The following is a 21,159-nucleotide window of genomic DNA, read 5'->3' on the forward strand; positions in this document are numbered from 1 at the left end:
TGCTTGTCTTCAGCATCATCTTTAGAAGAGGCTCCCTTCTGGGACAATAACCATGCAGACCAATTTGATTCAGTGTAGGGTGTATGGTCTGAGCACTGACAGACTTACCACCAGCAGACCACGCTGTGATTGGCCAAAGCATGCAGGTCAGGTGCATGCTTTGGCCAATCAGCAGGTGTCAATGCACTATTGCTGTCACATTACATTATTTGTGACAGCAATAAAAGTGAAAAAATAAATAAATAATTAAAGCAACAGTGTAAAAATAAACAAAATTAATAATATATATATATTTTTTTTAACCACTTGCCTACTGTGCACCTACACCCCCTTCCTGCCCAGACAAAATTTTAGCTTCCGGCACTGCGTTGCTTTAACTGACAATTGCGCAGTCGTGCGACGTGGCTCCCAAACAAAATTGACGTCCTTTTTTCCCCACAAATAGAGCTTTCTTTTGGTGGTATTTGATCGCCTGTGCGGTTTTTATTTTTTGGGCTATAAACAAAAAAAGAGCGTAAGTTTTGAAAAAAAAACACAATATTTTTTACTTTTTGCTATAATAAATATCCGATTTTTTTTAAATGTTTTTATCTCAGTTTAGGCCGATACGTATTCTTCTACATATTTTTGGTAAAAAAAATTGCAATAACCGTATAGTGACTGGTTTGTGCAAAAGTTATATTGCCTACAAAATAGGGGACATAATTATGATTTTTTTTATATTTATTTTTTTACTAGGAATGGCGGCGATCTGCGATTTTTTTTTGGGACTGCGACATTATAGCGGACACATCGGACACTTTTGACACATTTTTAGGACCATTCACATTTATACAGTGAACAGTGCTATAAATATGCATTGATTACTGTATAAATGTGACTGGCAGGGAAGGGGCTAACCACTAGGGGGCGGGGAAGGGGTTAAATGTGTAGCCTAGTCAGTGTTCTAACTGTAGGGGGAGGGGGGTGACCGATCTGTGTCCCTATATACAAGGGACACAGCATCGGTCTCCTCTCTCCCTGACAGGACGTGGATCTCTGTGTTTACACACAGAGATCCACGGTCCTGCTCAGTTACTGGGCAATCGCGGGTGCCCGGCAGCCATCACGGCCGCCGGGCACGCGCATTGTGTTCCCAGTAACGCGACGGGTGTGCCCGCGTGCCCCCTAGGGCTTCAAATGACAGGACGTCATATGACGTCCTGTCAGAACAATAGAGTATTTCGCCCGCCGTTATTTGACGGCGGGTGGGTGTCAAGGGGTTAAAGTCCCCCGGCCTCCGACCGGGCTAGTGCGCAAAGGCGAACGTGTGATATCCTCGCATGCACGCAAACAGCGATCGTCCTCACACATGTGGAGTATCGCCGCAAACGTTGGATCATGGGCAGTAATTCTAGCACTAGAAATCCTTTGTAAATCAAAAGTGGTAACTTGTAAAAGCTTTTAAAACATCGCCTATGGATAATAAAATTGATGTTGTTTGCTGCCGTTGCGTGGGCGTGCACAATTTTACAAACAAATTGTGTTGTGTATTGCAAATACCATGTGACATAAAAAAATTGTAAAACCCACCAATTTATTTTCTAGTGTTTCAAAAAATGATATAGTGTTTGGGGGTTCTAAGTACATTTTCTACCACACAAAAAAATTATTTACATCCACACATTGTTTTATGGAATCAGGTTTTAGATTTTAGTTAAATAAAGATCTTCTATGATGACGTTTTAACACAGTTGCACAATTTTTTTTTAGGTGTTTATAATTTGCTTGGAATCGGGTTGTAATGTTTTCTGTGTATTTTAGTTAGTGCTCCTGACCCAAGGTGGGGATTCTGGGCACTGGTAATCCCCGGTACTATTCTATTAAACATCAAATTCTTGTTTTTCTTTCACATTCTTTGTAATATTCTGACAAAGATCTTTTCTGAAAAAGTAACCAGAACAAAAAATTTTGTTACATCGCTTCCTCTATGCAACCTCAAAATGAGGAAACTCCCCAGCACCCCTCTGATTGGCTGCTTACTCTTTCTTGTGAAAGCTGCACGGAAAATAAACCATCACTTTATCTGTCACAACCAAAGAACTGTCTTTTGAGAAGGAGGAAAATGGAAATGGAGAGGGAGCCACAGAAAATAAGAGAGGGCTATCTGGTGAAAAAGGTAAGACACACCCAATTTCTGCTAACAGTGTCGTGGAATTGTGAGCTATATGGGTTTGTTGTTTTTAGTGAAACAAAAAAAAAACGATCAAATGTGATCATACCACCCAATCAGCCCTTCATTGTTCTGACTGCATGCATAGATAAAGTTGAATCTTTCATTTGATTTATTGTGATCTTTTCTTTGCTGACACATAAAGGTAGAATAGGGAAGGAGGAGGGGGTGGGGGGGGGGGGGGGGGGGGGTAGATCATTTAATTAATTCTCTTCTACCTGGTAAATTCATTCTTCCATTGATATTATCGTCAGTGGCCCAGATTCTTAAAGGACTTACGACAGCGCAGCGCCATGTACGCCGTCGTAAGTCCTAATCGGACCCGTCTTATCTATGCGTCTGATTCTTAGAATCAGTTACGCATAGATATCCATTAGTTCCGACAGGCGTAAGTCTCTTACGTTGTCGGATCTAAACTGCATTTTTTTTTTACCGCTAGGTGGCGCTTCCGTCGAATTCCGCGTTGAGTATGCAAATTAGCTAGATACGCGAATTCCCGAACGTATGCGCGGCCGACGCAGTAAAGTTACGATGTTTACGTTAGGCTTTTCCCGGCGTATAGTTGCCCCTGCTATATGAGGCGCAGCCAATGTTAAGTATGGCCGTCGTTCCCGCGACGAAATTTGAAAAAGTTACGTTGTTTGCGTAAGTCGTCCGTGAATGGGGCTGGACGTCATTTACGTTCACGTCGAAACCAATGACGTCCTTGCGGCATACTTTGGAGCAATGCACACTGGGAAATTCCACAGACGGCACATGCGCCGTTCCGCAAAAACGTCAATCACGTCGGGTCACAGTAGTTTAACATAAAACACGCCCCCCCTTCCACATTTGAATTAGGCGGGCTTACGCCGGCCGATTTACGCTACGCCACCGCAGCTTTGAGAATACAGCACTTGCCCGCGTAAGTTGCGGCGGCGTAACGTGAATCAGATACGTTACGCCCGCACAATTTTACGCGGCTGTACGTGAATCTGCCCCAGTGTCTTTTATTTAACCACTAAAGCCCCGGACCATGTGGCTGGCCAAAGACCAGAGCACTTTTTGCAATTCGGCACTGCGTCGCTTTAACTGACAATTGCGCGGTCATGCAACATGGCTCCCAAACAAAATTGACGTTCCTTTTCAAAAATACAGCAAAAATTTTGAAAAATAAGCACTAATTCTTACTTTTTCCTATAATAAATATCCCCCAAAAATATATCTATAAAAAAAAAAATCCTCAGTTTAGGTATTCTTATACATATTTCTGGTAAAAAAAAAAACGCAATAGGTGTTTATTGATTGGTTTGCGCAAGAGTTATAGCATCTAGAAAATAGGGGATAGTTTTATGGCATTTTTATTAATATTTTTTTTTCTACTAGTAATTTCAGCGATTTTTATAGTGACTGCGACATTATGGTAGACACAGCGGACACTTTTGATGCCATTTTGGGACCATTGAAATTGATACTGATTACTGTAAAAATGACACTGGCAGTGAAGGGGGTTAACCAGTAGGGGGCGCTGAAGGGGTTAAGTGTGTCCTAGGGAGTGCTTCTAACTGTAGGGGGGGTGGGCTGTGTGTGACACGACACTGATCAACGCTCCCGATTACAGGGAGCTGTGATCAGTGTCCTGTCACTAGGAAGACTGGGGAAATGCTCCAGCGGTCTAAGGTCCCAACATCATCAATCAGCAAAGGCTGATTTTGTTATATTGTTTATTGGGATGCTTATTTTTATCTAGTATCTGTTTCCGACTGGAGTTCTGCTTTAATTCTTCAATATTTTTGGAGAAATCTGCGTAGATGTTGATGCTCTATAGGTTCATGTATGAACACTACAAGTAATCTTTCAGATACAAGTAACTATTTAGTTATAATAATCCTTCGAAATATCTGCACCCTGAGTGCATCTTAATTATACTTTTTCATTCAATACGTTTTTATGTGTTCTGTGATAATTTCCAGTATTTTCACATACCTTTCCTTGACATAGCTTGTAACAAGAACCAATATGCATGTTTTCAAAATGTGAACAGAAAACTTTATCAATGTTTATACAAAACATTTGCTCCCATGTGTAATGGTCAGTTTTCCGGAGCGCCTGATAAGTATTTTCCAGGAGGTGTAAACTTCTGGCCTGATTTATGATTAAGAATGTTTTTGGTATGCTTTTCAATGAACTCCAACGTATAATCTACATGCTACTTCCTTATTAGTAAATTTCATCACATCCAGTATCCTTTTCTTTGTAACAGTTTCTTTAAAATAAGATGCCAGACTTTTTTTCCCCATTTTGGATAGAATTATTATTATTATACAGTATTTATAGAGTGCCAACAGTTTACGCAGTGCTTTACAATATAAAAGGGAGACAATACAGTTATAATACAATAAAATACAAGAGGATTAAGAGGGCCCTGCTCAGAAGAGCTTACAATCTAATAGGATGGGATATAGAGCAGGGGTCTCCAGACTACGGCCATTGGGCCGGATGTGGCTCTTTGCTTACCTTTATCTGGCCCTTGTGGCATTATTCCTTTCACTGATACTGTACCAACAATGGGGCACCATTCCTCCCACTGACACTAATAATATACGGTATTTATTGGCGTATAACGCGCGCCGGCGTATAACACGCACCCCAATTTTAAGAGGGAATTTTTGGGAAAAACTATTTTTTTTAGTCCAAATAGTAAATGCAAAATAAGATAAGCAGCAATGTACAGTACCTTAGGTGACCGGGACTGTAGCGGGGCTTGGGGCTTCAGCAGGCTTCAGCAGTCTGTGGTGAAGGGGAGGGTGAGGAAACCCTTAAACGTGGGCAGCGCTGTAGCGCTGGCCGAGACTGTAGCGCTGGCCGAGACTGTAGCGTACCTATGGCATACCTCGGAGGGGAAGGAGGGGGACGAGCGCCCCCCGGAAATCACCGCCGGAAATCACAGAGCCGTCATCTCCACTCGGCTCTCACGTCACACACGCACAGTCCCGCCTCCGCCATCGGCATTGGACCATCTCCTGTGACAGACAGAACACTGGTCCAATGCTGGTGGCGGAGGCGGGACTGTGTGTGTGTGACGTGACAGCCAAATGAGAGCCGAGAGGAGATGACGACTCTGTGATTTCCCCCCTATTTTCAGGGGAAAAAAAGTGCGCGGTATACGCCAATAAATACAGTAATTGTTTTGCTCCTACTGGCCACCAAGCCTATGGTAGAGTGACCAGACATACCCGGTTTCCAGGGACAGTTCCTGGATTCAGGACACTGTCCCCGGACCAAGTCTGTTGAGTTTTGTCCCCGGATTGGATTTGAACAGGGGCTGGGGTAATTTCAAAGACAGTCAGTGCAGAATTAATAAAAAAATATCTGAATTACACACCCCGCTCCGCCTCTCCTACTAGCTTAGGGAGGTCTATTTTTTCCCATTATCTGTGCCCCTTTCTGATGATCATATGCTGGTTGAAGCGGAGTGAATATTTCTTTAGTTTCGGGCACATGCCCATTAAGCTCCATGCATGTTCTTCTGCCTTGGCTCAAGTCCCGGCCAGGCGCCTGCCTGCTTATCTCCTTGCCTTCCCTGGCGGAGTGATCTTTCTCCGCTCCCCACCCAGTAGTAAGCTGGGGCCTGGAGAGTGAGACTTGATAGGCTGTGAGGCGGGCGGCGGTGGGGACGGGCAGAGAGTCGCTGATTGCCGCCATTACTAGTAAAAATATATATATGTCCCTGGATTTCATTTAAAAAATCTGGTCACCTTAGCCTATGGCATTATTTACTGGGACATACTGGGACATTTTCTATGCCTGCTGGTCACACTCCGGCCCCCCAAAATTTTGAAGGACAATAAACTGGCCCTTCGTTTTTTGAAGTTTGGAGGCCCCTGGAATACAGGATGGGTATATCCTCTGCTGTGTAGCCATTAGAGAGGATTTTTTCATTTCCATTTGCCTCACTAGGACAGGAAGTGAGAGCAACCTCTCCAGTTAGTACATAGACAAGGACACACTTTTATTAGTAAGGTGGGAATAATTCACAGCTCTGTAAGCCCTAAGAAAATTTGCATATTCACAGTTTTATTTTCAGGACAGAAAGTGGTGGGCAGTCTCTTCAATAGAACACAGACAGCAATGACCACCTAACAAATGCTCTAACCCAGCGGTCTGCCACCTCCCCGGCACCAGCCTCAGCAACCAAAACGCCTTTACCGGGGGGGAAGGGTATTGACGGAAGATTGGGGTGGTGTGTGTGCTGCCCGTCACCTCTGGGAGGGGGGGTTAGGGTAAGGTGACCAGATTTTTAAAATGAAATCCGGGGACATATTTTTTCTTTACTAGTAATGGCAACAATCAGCGACTCTCTGCCCGTCGCCGCCCGCCTCACAGCCTCTCAAGTCTTACTCTTCGGGCCCCGGCTACTACTGGATGGGGAATGGAGGAAGATCACTCCGCCAAGGGAAGGCAAGGAGATAGGCAGGTGGCTGGCCAGGATTTGAGCCAAGGCAGAAGAACATGTGAGCGAAGCTGAATGGGCATGCGCCCGAAACTGAAGAAATATTCCCTCCGCTCCGACCAGCACATGATCATCAGAAAGGGGCACAGATAATGGGGGAAAAATACAACCCCCCTATTCTAGTAGGCACGGCGGAGTGGGGGGGTAAAATTCTATTTTTTTTATTTGAATTCTGCACTGACTGTCTTTGAAATTGCCCCTGCTCCATATTAAACCCAATCTGGGGACAAAACCAGGGACAGACTTGGTCCGGGGACAGTGTCCTCAATCAGGGGACTGTCCCCTGAAACTGGGGATGTCTGGTCACCCTAGGTTAGGGGGCTGGGGTGTTGTTTGTGTGCCGCCTACCACATCTGGGGTGGGGTGGCTAGGGTTGTGTGTGTGCTGCCTGTCACCTGGGTGTGCTTGTTGCAACTTGTCACCTCAGGGAAAGCACAGCTTCTTCAGTTGTAATGAAGAACTGAAGAGGTGGCATGGATGGGCTACAACCAGTTCCGAATTTTAAAGGGGCAGCTGGGCCCTCTCTCTATACAAAAATAATATAAAACAGACATTCGCTAGGAAAATCAGTGTACTGCTGTTTCTCCACCTTGGCTCTCTAAGTCCCTTATGCAGCTAAGAGCAGAGATTTTGTGATCACTTATAATTTTTTTTTTAAAAAAGGTATATAATATATATATATATTAGGGTTGTCCCGATACCGATACTAGTATCGGTATCGGGACCGATTCCGAGTATTTGCGGGAGTACTCGTACTCCCGCAAATACCCCCGATACCGAAATAGAATACTTCCCGCCCGTCGCCGTCCCCGCCGCCGCCGCAGCCGCATCCCCGCTTGGTTATTACGTGCGGGGAACATTACAGCTTTCATTTGAATAGCTGTAGTCTTTCCCGCGCGCCGCGTATAGACACTCCCCCTTGCTCGGGTGAACTGTCCAATCCCGAGCAAGGGGAAGTGTCTATACGTGGCGCGCGGGAAAGACTACAGCTATTCAAATGAAAGCTGTGATATTCCCCGCACGCTGTAAACCATTCCATGCCGCACATGTGACAGCAGAATGTGGCGGCGTCGCACGGGTTAATCCGCAGTGCTCACCAATAGCAGACAGGGCGGTTTTGCCGGCTGCGCATTATTCTAGATGTTGCTTCCTGAAATCCTCCAATCCCAGCACCCCCCGCTCTGCTGACACCCAGGCAGGTAATAGTGCGCCGTGTCCTACACCCGGAGTCACCCCATTGCCGCTCACAGACCAGATCTGCTGGTGCCGTAGCTTGCAGTGTCGCTCAGGAGGCCGGGGGTCCCCGCCAACATAGCTCCTCTGTAATGATCTGTTCGTTGCTTGTCTGTCTGTGACCTGTAATACTAGTACTGCAGGGTGACTGAAACATGTGAGACAGGTCTCCTCCTGTGTGTGTCAGCAGGCTGGGATCGCTACTATGGGGACAGATTGTATAGGAATGCATGGGGAGATCTTCACCTGTGATCAGTTTGTTTTTTCTACTTCTGTGTCACAATAGATGTGATTTCCAATGTTGTCCAATGGTATGGGACTGTGATCCCCTTTGATTTTCTGCTGTTGGAATTTCTGAGGCATATGAGGAACAGGAAATGTTTTATTTCATGAAATTATAACCTGTGTTCAAATGATTTTTGCTTTCAATCTGTTCACAATGTGTCTATTGGCTTAATTTAGGCTACCCAGGCATGCGTGAGTGATTTAAAAGGTTAAATTGCCTTTCGGGGAAAATAATAATAAATGCACGTATATTTTGTTGTATAGTGCAACTTTTTATTTTATTTTCTACAGGAGATTGCAAAGAGCATTACACCTGCTGCATATGTGGGGGGGACATGGCTGCATATGTGGGGGGGAAATGGCTGCATATGTGGGGGGGACATGGCTGCATATGTGGGGGGGAAATGGCTGCATATGTGGGGGGGACATGGCTGCATATGTGGGGGGACATGGCTGCATTTGGGGACACATTTAAAAAAAAGTATCGGTATTCGGTATCGGCGAGTACTTGAAAAAAAGTATCGGTACTTGTACTCGGTCCTAAAAAAGTGGTATCGGGACAACCCTAATATATATATATATATATATATATATATATATATATATATATATATATATATATATGGTAAAGGTTCACATATGCTTTAAGTGTACACCTGTGAATGGGCCGTCATGAGATGCTCAGGTGTTCTGTGCATTAATGTGCAGGCAGTCCCATTCATGTCAAGTGGGACACAGAGGCTGCATGAACACAGCCACTGCTCCCAATCTGACATGTGTGTGTGATGTACCTGAACTCACACTGTCTGGTTTGAGGACACGCACCCACATGGATATCAAATTGGGAACAGCAGCCATGCAGCGCCATGTTCCAACTGACATAAATAGGACTGTCTGCACGCGGATGCACGAGGCACGTGAGCATATTGTGTGGGCAAAGACAGCCCTTGATTTAGTGTTCATGCTAACAAAGCCTTAGATGTGGCATCCTCTCCCAATATTTGGCACTTGGTAGTATTCCTCTGTGAACATGGGGACTTCTTACACCACCCAAGCACATGTGGAAGCTTTTGATCCTCAGCAATGTCATTGGACATTATTAACCTTCACTCCTTTTAAGAAAACACATTAAAATACTTCATACAACTCTTCTAATGCTTATAATGTGCATTGTACTTTTACGAGATAAGCATAGGTCCTTCCTCTACACTAATGCCGCATACACACGACCGTTTTTCGGGTTCTAAAAAACTGATGTTTTTAAGGGTCTAGAAAAAACAAAGTTTTTTTTCAACCCAATCATTAAAACGGCCTTGCCTACACACGATCGTGAAAAAAAAATGCTCTAGCAAAGCGCGGTGACGTACAACACGTACGACAGCACTATAAAGGGGAAATTCCATTCGGATGACGCCACCCTTTGGGCTGCTTTAGCTGATTTCGTGTTAGTAAAAGACGATTTGCGCTTTTCTGTCTGTAACAATGTGATGAATGTGCTTACTCCATTACGAACGGTAGTGTTACCAGAACGAGCGCTCCCGTCTTATAATTTGCTTCTGAGCATGCGCAGATTTTTCACGTTGTTAAAGCCCACACACGACCATTAAAAACGTTGTGAAAATATAGAGCATGTTCGAAAAAAAAATTGGCCATTTTTTAGAACCCGGAAAATGCTCTGAAGCCCACACACGATCGTTTTTAATGACATTAAAAAAAAACTAAATTTTTTAGAACCCGAAAAACAGTCGTGTGTACGCGGCATTAGGCACTGGTGTTTAACACTTTTTAAGCTCCTAGAAGCTGTTATTAGCATTTTTTGTTTCTGCTCCTAGAAACGAAATACTATCATCCTATGTGTCCATGCACGCTACTTTAGGCTATTAGCATTTTTTGAGCTTCAGTGTCTAGGAGCAGAAAATAAAATGTTTTTCTAAAGTTTCTTGAAGCGTTTTTCCAGCAGAAAAAAACGCTGAATGCTCGTAACTGCTTCTAAATGCTCCTAGCTTCTTCTAAATGCTAAATACTCCTAACAACTTTTTTGGAGCTTTTTTTTTTTCTTCATGTACTGCAAAAACGCTAATGCCCCTAAATGCTTCTAAAAGCTACTAAAATGCTACTAGAAGCTGACACAAAAATGCTATTATCAGCATTTTTCATCCAGTATTTTTTCCTAGCTTTTTTTGACCTTATGAAAAATGATATGGAGCATTAAAGGTCTGTGTGCAACCATGGAAATTTATGTAAGCTAAGTAGAATGTTGTTTACCTATTTTTTATCTATGACACAAACTGAATACAGCCACAGATAGACAACAGTGAATGGGGCTGATTTACTAAGGGACTAGTCTCTCTATGAGGGGCTGATTGCTGCTGAGGCTGGATTGGGCCTATTTTAATAGTCATCTCTGCTAGAGACAAACTCACCCAAGTATGTTTTTTTTACAGGGTCTACTTTACACTTGCCCAAACGTTCAAATAGGGAAAAGGGACAGTGTAAGTGTAAGGGAGCTGATAAGAATCTTATACATATGTAGCTAGATTCACATAGAGTTAGGTTGGCGTATCAGTAGATACGCTGACCTAACTCGGAATCTGCCCTCACCTGAGTTTAAGTGTATTTCTCAAACAGAGATACACTTAAATTAAGATACGATGGCTTGTGCCGTCCTATCTTAGGGTGCAATATTTAGGCTGTCCACTAGGTGGCGCTTCCATTGCGGTCGGCGTAGAATATGTAAATCACTAGATACGCCTATTCACGAACGTACGCCCGGCCGCCGCAGTACAGATACGCCGTTTACGTAACGCTTTATCAGGCCTATAGTTATTCCATCTAATAGTTGGAATAGTAATGCTAAAGTATGGCCGCCGTTCCCGCTTTGAAATTCGAAAATTTTACGTTGTTTGTGTAAGTCGTCCGTGAATAGGGATTTACGTCATTTACGTACACGTCGAAATCAATAGGACCGTGCGGCGTACTTAGCCGCAATGCACACTGGGAAATGTAGGCGGACGGCGCATGCGCCAGTCCAAAAAAAAATTCAATCACGTAAGGTCATACATAATTAACATAAAACACGCCCCCTCAGACTATTTTGAATTAGGCACGCTTGCGCCCGCCGCATTTACGCTACGCCGCCGTAAGTTAGGAGGCAAGTACTTTGAGAATACAGTACTTGCCTCTCTGACTTAAGGCGGCGTAGCGTAAATACGATACGCAATGCCGCCTTAAAGTTGCGGCAGCGTCTGTGAATCTAGCTAATGATCTAGAACTGTCTTAACCTCCTGGGCGGTGTTCCCGAGTCTGACTCGGGGTGAGATTTTTGGGCTAGGATCGGTAACCCCGAGTCAGACTCGGGCTCGCCTCGCTGGATGTACAGGGAGTTTTACTTACCTTGTCCCTGGATCCAGCGATGCCACCGCGCTGTGTGAGCGAGCAGGACCTCGCTCGATTCACACAGTGCCTCCGTGTGACGCCGATCTCCGTTTCCTGCGACGTTACGACGCACGGGGACGGAGAACGGCGCCAAATTCAAAAAAGTCAACAAACACTATACATACAGTATACTGTAATCTTATAGATTACAGTACTGTATGTAAAAAAAACACACCCCCCTTGTCCCTAGTGGTCTGTCCTGTGTCATGCATGTCATTTTATATAATAAAAACGTTTCTTTCTCCCTGCAAACTGTAGATTGTCCATAGCAACCAAAAGTGTCCCTTTATGTCAAAAATGGTTTTAGAGCAGCTAGAAAACAGCGATAATAAATTATAATCACTTGCAGAATTGTGCGATAGCGATTTGTGGGGAAATTCGTCATAAAAAAAAAAATAATGACAGCAACAATTCTGCAACTGAGCAAATTTCAGTGATTTTGATTTGATTACATTATTGAATAATTTTTATTATAATTATATTATTATTTGTTATAATTATTTATAATTATTTATTATATTATAATTTATAATTTTGTTTTTAAAAAAATGTCATACCCGGGATGCCTATTAGAAGCTTGTTTGGTCAGATTTAAGTGAGTTATTTCTAAAAATGACAGACCTACAATATAAAACGTCAAATTTCCTTGCAAATAATGGTACCGCTTTCAGCATGTTTTTTCTGAAAGAATCATACCGCCAGGGAGGTTAAAGCGGAGGTTCACCCTAAAACAATTATATACCATTCCATCCAGCATACTGCCGACATACTGCCGACATGTACAGTATTCTGTTTTATAAAACGGTATGTACAGCGAAAAAAACCAAAAAACAGCATAATGTACATGTCGGCAGTATGCTGGATGGAATGGTATATAATTGTTTTAGGGTGAACCTCCACTTTAAGGTTAGACCAATTTGGTCTCTGATTACTATAGAATTTATGTAACCGACCTTTGAAATTCCCAATATTAGTAACCCAAAGTCGTGTCTATTAGGAGTATAAGGTGATGTGGATCTTGGAAGTGCTTAAAAGACCTTTCTGACTTATGCTAGGAAGACTGTAGTATTACACTGTATTTCCACAGCAGCCTTAGATATACAGTAAATGCATGGAAAAGATTGTTAATTCTGTCCTCCCTCTATACAGAATAACACATGAGGCCAGAGGTTGTGCTGCTAAATTTAACAAGATTTTGAGGAACTGGATATGGTGTTTTTAATTCTTGTGAGCAACTTTCCACATCCTCTACAACTTAATTGTATTGACAACACTATTCCAACCATTGATTTCTCTTTCATATGGGTTCTGTTAGAACATTAAGGCATTCAGCTTCCTAGGCATAGGTAGGGTGCAGCAAGATGGTGACGACGGCATCGAATGTGACAAGTGCATGCTCGTCGTGCGCGATGACGTCACTGTGTTCTTGCCTTTCAAAAGAACCACGGTTCTTTTGAAAGGAGTGTCTGTACTTTTGGGCAGCAAGAGATTCTTGCCAAGAATCTCGTCAGGAAAAACTACAGTTTTTTCCTGATGAGATTCTGGCCCGTGTGTACAGGGCTTAAGTCCTAAAAATGTTCCCTCCCCCTCATCCTACCTATCCTGCCTAAAACTGTATAAAAAGATGTGTGTACTTACCTATTTTTAATCCACTCCAGTTTGGTCCCGTGATCCTGCAGCTTCAGCCCAGGGAGCGCTGGACAACAGTTGGGAATTTGGGAGCCATGATGTCATTCATAGCCTCCCATGGCTCATTTGTTGTTGGTGTTCCTTCCTCTCCCCTGCAGCAGCCGCTCACCGATACAGGGGAGCCAGAGCTTCAGGATCAAGTGGAGGAAAAAAAAGAATGACTGCACATCCAAAGGTTCCAAATGCCTTTATTGAAATCACTGTGATGACACCAGGGACACCAGAAAACAGTCACGTAGACGCGTTTCACACATACATCTTGTGCTTAATCATTATGGGTAATGATTAAGCACAAGATGTATGTGTGAAACACGTCTACGTGACTGTTTTCTGGTGTCCCTGGTGTCATCACAGTGATTTCAATAAAGGCATTTGGAACCTTTGGATGTGCAGCTGTTCTTTTTTTCTAGTATCACACAGAGGCGAGCCGGGGCTGGCACTCCTTATTTGGTTCCAATTGGGTTATCCTATACACCTGGACCAGGGGGTCCTTCTTCCTTTGATTCAGAATCAAATGACTGGACCAGAGAAGGTTAAAAATAGGTAAGTATACACATTTCTTTATTTTTTATTTTTTATACAGGTTAGGCAGGATTGGCAGGAGTAGGGTGGGGGGCACATTTTCAAGAATAGATAGTGTTAGGCTTTTCTTCAACTTTAATTTACCTAAACTTGCTCTCATGTGTCTCTTGCTACATACATATTTCTTTGATACTACTGTTCGGAATGAGGTGGATAATTGTAGTGTGTAATGGTGAACTTTGATTTATTAAAAAAGATTTACTATAACAAATATGCAGGAATTGAGAAATGTGAAATGAGAGCCCATGATATATTCTACTGCCAATAATAGAAACTCAAATTGAGGAAATGGTGCACATAATTCCTCTTTGCATGCAGCATTACACACTGATCCCACATGCATTAAACAGTTGCATCAGATCTTTTTGGTTTAGAAAGTGCAAGGTATTTATTGGCTGTGGACAAGTACAGAAGATTTTTTTAATAGAAAATTTAAAGATGCTTTGACATTTACTATTATTAAAGGGGAGTTCCAGCCTTTTTTTGAGTTTATTAAAAGTCAGCAGCTACAAAAAGTGTAGCTGCTGGCTTTTAATAAACAGACACTTACCTGCTCCACGACTCCAGCAACGCGCCGGCCGGGGCTCCGCTCCTCGCCCGGCCGGCGTCTTCATTCCTAGTGTGGGCACCCGGCAGTGACAGCTTTCGGCTTCACGGCCGGGCACCCACTGCGCATGCGCGAGCGGCACTAAGCATGCGCGAGCGGCGCCGTCCGATTGGACAGGCGCTCGCCTACAGGGAGGGGCTGCAAGAAGGCGATTAAGCTAATCGCCTTTCCAGCCCCTTGGCGGAAGGAGGAAGTGGGACAGGAAGTCCCCTTCTCCTGAAGCCCCCACTCCCCCCCAAAAAAAATTACATGCCAAATGTGGCATGTAAGGGGGCGAGGAGTGGGTTAAGCAGAAGTTCAATTTTTAGGTGGAACTCCGCTTTAAGTAAATGAAAGCAATGTGTTTTAGATACAGAATTAAAAATATGGTTGCATCAGACAATGACCCTCAGTTTGCTTCAATTAGATCTGAAAGGCTTACTAAAGCCTATGATTTTCAGCATACAGCTTCCAGCCCTAACACAGTCACATGGACAGATTGAGATAACTGTTCAAATTGTTCGGTATTTGCTCTCAAAGGAAAAACAAATTGCCATGCTGAAATACAGGAATATGTCTACTAATAACGTAGCTCAGCTACTTATTAGCTATTAAATGTGCTCCACTCTGCGGTATGGCACGCATTTAGTTGTAACCACAGACATTCTATCTGCCATGGCTATACAAATACAAAGACAAAATCAGCCAATGGGCGCTAAACACTACAAAAGGACTGCAAAGCCATCAACTGAATAACAAGAGGGAGCTCAAGTTATGACACAAAGAAGAGGATGAAGATGGCTGTCAAGATTTGTCATTTACAACTTGTCTAAAATTACCACAAGGCAGGGTTTGACAAATTTGCTTGGAATCTAGGAGAAAGATAAAAAAGTTAGGAGCCAGAAAACGCGCCCTGTCCCGACGAGCTTGCACACAGAAGCAAACACATACGTGAGTAGCGCCCGCATATGTAAACGGTATTTAAACCACACGAGCGTTAGAGTGAGAGCAATAATTCTAGCTCTAGACCTCCTCTGTTACTCAAAACATGCAACCTGTAGAATTTTTTAAACGTCGCCTATGGAGATTTTAAAGGGTAAAAGTTTGTCAGCATTCCACGAGCGGACGCAATTTTGAAGCGTGACATGTTGGGTATCAATTTACTCGGCGTAACATTATCTTTCACAATAAAAAAAAATAGGGATAACTTTACTGTTGTCTTATTTTTTAATTAAGAAAAGTGAATTTTTTCCCCAAAAAAGTGCGCTTGTAAGACCGCTGCTCAAATACGGCGTGACAGAAAGTATTGCAATGATCGCCATTTTATTCTCTAGGGTGTTAGAATAAAAAAAATATATAATGTTTGGGGGTTCTAATTAGAGGGAAGGAGATGGCAGTGAAAACAGTGAAAATGTACACATTAGAACTGGTTTTACTTGTAATGCCAACGGCCACCACCAGATGGCGCCAGGTCACAGAAGGAAGCTTGGTACTTCACAAGGCCGCAAAGCCGCGGCCCCAATTACCGGCCGTCGCGTTCCCGCCGCGATCGCGGAGACACAGGATCCTGTGCCTCCATGCGCCCCCACCTCCCTCAGCCGCGCGATCGCGGCATGGCGGGCCCGCGATGGCTGGTAATTGAGGCAGCGGCTTTGCAGCCTTGTAGGCCGCAAATCCACGGCCTCAATTACCGGCGGGTGCCATGTCACAATTTCTTGTCGCAATTGCGACCTGGCGCCCGGATTTTGTCGAGCCCTGCCACAAGGCATGTCTTATCTGTTGCAAATAGAGAATGTTGCTGTATATGAAAGGACTAGCGAACCATAGCTTCCAAATGTTGGATAGACTGTCTCTCTTTTGAAAACGGATGCTTCTGTCCCACGTTTCTACCACTGTTCTTCTTTATCATGTACCTGATGAAGACTGGAATATTGTGGAGGTCTCTCCTGCACATCCCGCCCTACACTCCCAGTGTAGGGGCAAGGAGTGGCGTGAGTGCCGTATCAGCTATCTGGTGATGATGACTACTCTGTAGGTGGGTAGAGCTGGTAGTCGCAGTCCATGGGACAGAATGCAGGAGCAGCTTGGCACCAGAGCGAGAGACAGAACAGAAGCAGGAGAGGAGCAGCAGTCAGCGGTAACTGGGCAGCGAGTCACCGAATCAGCAGGCAAAGCAAGTCCAGGAGGGAGGCCAAGGTCATTAACAGCCGGGCAATGCAGTACAGACTCAGCAGGCAGATCAGGTTCAGTAAACAAGCCAAGGTCGGAGTAGTTAGGTAATAGAGCTAAAGCGAGAGCAGAAGCAAAGTCAAAGGCAAGCTGGGTCATACACCAGTAAGCAGGTACAGCAGATCAGGTCTTGGGAACACAGGAACAAGCTGAAGACTAGGGATGAGCTTCGCCGAACAGCGAACAATTTGGGGTGTTTGCGGCAAATTCGAAAAGCTGCAGAACACCCTGGTAAAAGTCTATGGGAGAAATCTAAAGTGCTAATTTTAAAGGTTTATATGCAAGTTATTGTCGTAAAAAGTGTTTGGGGACATGGCTCCTGCCCCAGGGGACATGTATCAATGCAAAAAAAGTTTAAAAAAAACGGCCGCTTTTTCAGGAGCAGTGATTTTAATAATGCTTAAAGTGAAACAATAAAAGTGAAATATTCCTTTAATTTCGTACCTAGGGGGTGTGTAAAGTATGCCTGTAAAGCAGCGCTTGTTTCCCGTGCTTGGAACTGTCCCTGCACAAAGTGTCATTTCTGAAGGATAAAAAGTAATTTAAAATCACTGCTTCCGAAAAAACTGTGCATTGATACATGTCCCCAGGAGCAGCACCCGGGTCCCCAAACACTTTTTAGGACAATAACTTCTGGTCTGTTCGCAGGTTCTGGTGCGAACCGAACGGGGGGGGGGGGGTGTTCGGCTCATCCCTACTGAAGACCATTCAGCAACTGCTCTTAGGCCTTGTACACACGATCGGACCAAACCGGTTCACCGCTGAAGTGGCCTGATGGTCTGATATGTGTACACACCATCGTTCCAAAAACCGATCGGGTCAGAACGCAGTGACGTCAAACACACGACGTGCTGAATAAAATGAAGTTCAATGCTTCCAAGCATGCGTCGACTTGATTCTGAGCATGCGCGGGTTTTGAACCGATGCTTTCTGTACTAACCATCGATTTGGACCGATCGGGCAGCGGTCCATCGGTTCGGTTTTGAAGCATGTTTTAACATTTTGGACCGAAGGAAAACAAACCGATGGGCTATACACACGGTAGGTTTGGACCGATGAAACTGAACCTCGGTCTATTCTCATCGGTTTTGTCTGACCGTGTGTACGGGGCCTTAGTGCTAGACCAGTTTAAATAGGCCACTAGGCGCTAAGTGCTAATTGGTATGTGCATGTGCTCACACATGAATGAATATGTGCACAATAAACTGGCACAGCATAAATAACATGGATCCTTTGCATAATGAGCATGAATCCACACTGGCCTTTTGATGTTAGAAATCCAGTTTACCTTACATCCTTTTTGTTTGTCTGATCTAAAGAACTCTATAAATAAGGTACTATTTAACTCTAAAAAATAAGGTACTATTTAATTACCAAAAGTATTATACTGCAACTAAGCCTTTTACCCAAACTCTGTAGAACAATTTACATTGTTCTGCATTTTGAAAGAGGGGCAATATAACATAATAGGGTGAGCACTAGGTGGTATTGGAATCTTTTATCATGCATAAACTTATGTTTGGAGTAGTTAAAGGATCACTAAAGGAAAATATTTTTTTAGCTAAATAGCTTCCTTTACCTTACCGCAGTACTGGTTTCATGTCCTCATTGTTCGTTTTTGCTTTGAAGTAGCTGTAATTCTGCTGTGATCTCCACACTTCCTGCTTGTCTGGCTCCTTATGAAAAAACTCATGGGAGCTTCTCACTGTGGTCTAAGCTGTGTGTCTAAAACTCCTCAGAACCAATCAGATTCATTTTAAAAACAAAACACTGCCCTGGATTTGTTTGTTTTTGTTCTGTGGGTCTCTTTACTTCACATAAACATGAAACCAGTTTAAAACCGAAAGTGAAACTAGAGGCACATTATATGATAGAATTTAATCTATTTTTAATCATTTTTAAAAGGAATCAGTTAACTTTTATGTCTCTATACCCTGTAAACAGTCATTTCAGCAAAAAAAATGTTTTCCTTTAGTGACCCTTTAATAATATTTCATTAGAATTGGTCTGTAACGTTCAAGACTTTTCACAATTCAATCAAGTCAAGAGTTGAGGAGTTGCAAAACATCTTCAACACTGGAATAAGTTCAACTACTACTAGCTATACTATGACCATAAACTTTGAAATCCCCAATATTTGTAACCCAAAGTGGTGTCTATTAGGAGTATAAGGTGATATGGATCTTGGGAGTGCTCAAAAGACCTTTCTGAAGGGGTCCAGCTTGGAGGCTACATGTCGGGGGTGTATTTAGTAGGGTGCGCTGGGTCAATCCCAATTTTTGTTTTGTCTTATCCTTTCCCTTTGGTGTTTTTTTCCCCCTCTGGAGAACTATTCCCCCCCCCCCCCTTCAATTTTCTTCTCCTATTCCTCCATCCCTGCCACCTTTATCCCCTCACTTCCCGCCTCCCCTCTCTCTTTTTCCTTCTCTCTTTTCTTCCCTTTTTTCTCTCCACCCTTCTTTCCTATTTTAAATCTGAGAGACATATCTGTGGCAAGCAAAATTCCTTCCCAGCGGTGGGCCTATGATTAACCGCAAGAGTCACTCCTGGATGCCTTTTCCTCGCTAACTCGTGACACTACATATACAATCCAGAAGTTAGGCTCTCAACAGCTCGGTTATTAGAGGCGATATGTCTATACTGTTGTTTCTTCCTAACACATGTTTTAATGAACAATTTTTTCTCTTTTTTTTTGCCACCGGATTTCTAGCATAAAAAGGCCAGTGCGGATTCATGCTCATGCATATTGTCACAAATTGATGTTGAGGAATCAATTTGTGACAATATGCATGAGCATGAATCCGCACTGGCCTTTTGATTAAAGAAATACAGTTTACCTGACATCCTTGTTGGTATGATGTATAAAACTCTATAAATAAGGTACTATTTAATTACCAAAAGTTTTGTACTGCACTAAGCTTTTCACCCAAACTCTGTATGAGTCACATTGTTCTGCATTTTGAAAGAAGGGAGATATAACATAATAGGGTGAGCACTAGGTGGTATTAGAATCATTTATTGAGCATAAATTTATGTTTGAAGTAGTTAATAATATTTCATTATTATTATTATTATTATTCAGGATTTATATAGCGCCAACAGTTTACGCAGCGCTTTACAACATCAGGGAAGACATTATAGTTACAATACAATTTAATACAGGAATGATCAGAGGGCCCTGCTCGCTAGAGCTTACAATCTAGAAGGGAGGGTAAAGTGAAACAGAGGGTAGTAGATGTGGGGGGTGATCAGGTGGGCAAAGTTAAAATACAGTTGTTAGATGTGGGTAGGATAGGCTTCTCTGAAGAGGAGGGTTTTCAGGGATCCTCGAAAAGCTAATAGAGAAGGAGATAGACGGATAGTTTAGACTTGTTTTGTAATGTTCAAGACTTTCCACAACTCGATCAAGTATAGAGTTGAGAAATTTGCTTTGATGAGTTGCAAAACATCTTCAACATTGAGAATAAGTTCAACTACTACTAGCTATACTATGACCAAGACAAATGAGAACCTTTACAGAAATTATGTTGGGACTTTTTGTTGTAGATTATACAGTTTTGGTTCACCAGTCATGCCTCCTGTGCAGGGGCGGACTGACCATTCAGGTTCATTTCCAGAAGGGGGCCCAATGAGATGCTCCTGGAAGATGAATCTGCTCCACCCCCCACCCATATCCCTCTGTGTCCACCCACACTGCAACCCACGGCGTGCAGCCAGTGCTTGTAAAGAGGACTCCGTGGGCGGGCTATTTGAAACCAATAACAGCAATTACATTGAGAATCCAGAGAGCAGCCTTGTTAGTGAGAACTGTGACTGGGTGTGAACTGTGGATTCCGCTGAGTTTGGGACCGCCTTCTGTCTACATGACATGGTACAAATGTGAGTCATTATCACAGTGCTGGAGGGGAGCACAAAAACAAAACTTAACACAACTGTATTTGCATCAGAAAAGGGGGTGTTGTGTTGATAGGATAACAGTGCTGGGGGATATCTAGGGTGTATGGAGGGAAACAGTGGTAAGGGGGATCTTGCATAGTCAAAGTGCTAAAGGTATCAGGGGCATAGAAGGGTCACAGTGAGGGGGGTATGGGTAGGGGGGAATATTGGGTGGAGGGGTCATATTGTGGGGGGGCATATTGGGTGGAGAGGTCACATTGTGGGGGGAATATTGAGTGGAGAGGTCACACTGTGGGGGTATGGGTGGGGGGATCACATTGTGGGGGGGGATATTGGATGGAGGGGTCACATTGTGGGGGAGAACATTGGGTGGATGAGTCACATTGTGGGGGGTATGGTGGAATAACTGGAAAAAATGGAGACCACAGAGGGTGCAGCCTATCACACACCCTCTCCTGCATGACTGCACTGAACCCTTGGCACATGTTCCCACAGGGCTCAGATCCCACTGAGTGCCGG

At 43.5% G+C, this 21,159-nt stretch overlaps 1 protein-coding gene across 1 annotated transcript in view; it reads left to right on the forward strand.

The window, feature by feature from the left end:
* The first annotated feature begins 1,934 nt into the window (after nt 1-1,934).
* PLEK (pleckstrin) overlaps nt 1,935-21,159 on the forward strand; it is a 71,021-nt gene continuing 51,796 nt past the window's right edge. Inside the window, exon 1 of the mRNA XM_040351265.1 lies at nt 1,935-2,158. Within this exon, the coding sequence (XP_040207199.1) occupies nt 1,970-2,158 (189 nt within the window). The 5' untranslated portion in view covers nt 1,935-1,969. The remainder of the gene's footprint in view (nt 2,159-21,159) is intronic.

This window comes from Rana temporaria, chromosome 4, assembly GCF_905171775.1.
Source record: "Rana temporaria chromosome 4, aRanTem1.1, whole genome shotgun sequence".
NCBI classification, from domain to species: domain Eukaryota; kingdom Metazoa; phylum Chordata; class Amphibia; order Anura; family Ranidae; genus Rana; species Rana temporaria.